The sequence below is a fragment of the Galeopterus variegatus genome, unplaced genomic scaffold, assembly GCF_000696425.1.
Source record: "Galeopterus variegatus unplaced genomic scaffold, G_variegatus-3.0.2 Scaffold5043, whole genome shotgun sequence".
NCBI lineage: Eukaryota > Metazoa > Chordata > Mammalia > Dermoptera > Cynocephalidae > Galeopterus > Galeopterus variegatus.
In genome coordinates this window covers 108,583-110,493 of record NW_007731154.1, presented here as the reverse complement: position 1 = coordinate 110,493, position 1,911 = coordinate 108,583, and the positions used below count along the sequence as shown (strand labels likewise).

Below are 1,911 nucleotides of genomic sequence, written 5' to 3'. Positions count from 1 at the left end.
TCCTAAAGGATTGACCATGGCAAGTGAGAGGAAAAGAGTCAGGAGTACTCAAGGTCTTTGGTTTGAGCAGCTGGGAGTATGGAGTTGCCACCAACTGAGATAAGGAAGGCCAGAAGAGGAAGAGATAAGAAAGAAGAGATAAGGAAGGCAGATTTGTAGGGGAAGAAAAAAGTGTTCCCTTTTGGACACGTTGAGTTCGAGATGTATATTAGACACCCCAATGGAAAGTTTGAATCGGCAGTGAAATAAATAAGTCTGGAACTTGGGAAAGAAGTCTAGCTAGAGAGAAAAATTGTTGAGTTAACAACGTATAGGTGTTATATAAAGCTGTAACTTTGAATCAGATCAATAAGAGTGAATGTAGAGGGCGAAGGGAAGAAAGGCTAAGACTGGTCCCTGGGGCACCCCATCATGAAGAACTGAGGAAGATGAGGAGGAACCAGCTAGAAAGGCATGACCAGTGAGGTGGGAAGAAAGGTAAGACCACGGTGTCTGAGAAGCCTGGTAACAAAAGTGCATCCGAAAAAGGTAGTGGTCCATTTTGTCAGACGCTCATGCTAAGTCAAGTAGGATTGAGTCTGGGGGGCTGACCATTGGCTCTGGCCACTGAGCAGTCATTGGTGACCTTGATAAAATAAGTTGTGATGGAGTGATGGGGGCAAACCCCATACTGCAGTGGATTTAAGAAAGTACAGAAGGGAGTCTTTGGGGAGACCATGGTGTTACTCAATTATAGCACTGTCATCTGCATGATCTGCTTGGAGAAGCCCAAATATTGCCACCCAACCTGCCACATGCCCTACCACTCGGTGACCTGCTTCTGGAAGCACAAAGGACAGTCTTAGAGTTGGACCTGGATTCACATTCTGCCTCTGCCACTTACTAGCTATGAACCTTGGACAAGTTTTTTTATTATAGGCAAACTTACTCCTTTTGTCTAGCAATGTAATTCTAAAACTCGTTCTGTTGAGAAAAAAATAAGATCAGCTGTTCCTGCAGAATCTATAAAGCCTGTGGAAAACAAAGATGATGACGACTCAATAGCTGATTGTCTCAATAGTGATGAGGAAGAGGACAGAGTTTCTTTGCAGAGTTTAAAGAATTTAGGGGAATCTGCAATGTTCAGAAGCTTATTGCTCAATCCACACCTCAGACAGTGGACTGTCAGCCTTGATCAGGGTGACAACAAAGCAAAGCTAATGAGAGCCTACATGCAAGAGCCCTTGTTTGCAGAGTCTGTGGACTGCTCTTGAAGAAATGTGGAGCCATCCCAGAATTCGGATTCTTAACATGGATTATTGCTCTGCTTGACTCCCAGAACTTGCTGCTGCTTCTCCAGGAGACCAGCTAGTGTGGGACCCTAAGCAAGGGAGGTGATTTCGGGATGCAGACTGTCTGACATACATTATGTAGGTCCTCACCTGAGTCAACATAGGTTCATGTTTCAAGCAGATGGGGGTACTCAAGGTGGCAAATCCTTAATGGAGGGAAAACTTAACATTCAAATAGTTTTTAAATGTTTTATTTTTGTTACAATTAAGGTAGTCATCATAAACGATACCGTTTGCCAAGTTTACACCCATTTGAGTTAAAAACTTGATCAGTCAGTGCTAATAAAATCAAGATGTGAGGGTCCTACTGCTAAAAAACAAAACCAAAAAAAGGACAGAAGGAAAACTGGAGACCAAGACCGCATGGCACTATTCTGAGACATTTTCCTGCAAATGGGAGCAAAGAAATGGAGTGGAAGTTGACAGGGTAAAACAGGTCAAGAGAAGTGATTGCTTTTTTTCTTTTTTTTTAAAGACAGGAAAGAAACCAGCCTGTTTATTTGCTAATGAAAATGACCCAAGAGGGAGTAAAAGGTTGTTCATGCAAGACAGAGAGGGAGGGGAGACTTGCAGGAAAGAT

General features: G+C 43.0%; 1 protein-coding gene across 1 annotated transcript; it reads left to right on the top strand.

The window, feature by feature from the left end:
- The first annotated feature begins 716 nt into the window (after positions 1 to 716).
- Positions 717 to 1,253, top strand: LOC103604238 (zinc finger HIT domain-containing protein 3-like). Its single transcript, XM_008588804.1, has 2 exons — positions 717 to 834; positions 940 to 1,253. The coding sequence occupies exons 1-2, from the start codon at positions 717 to 719 to the stop codon at positions 1,251 to 1,253; spliced, it is 432 nt and encodes a 143-aa protein (XP_008587026.1).
- Positions 1,254 to 1,911: the final 658 nt, after the last annotated feature.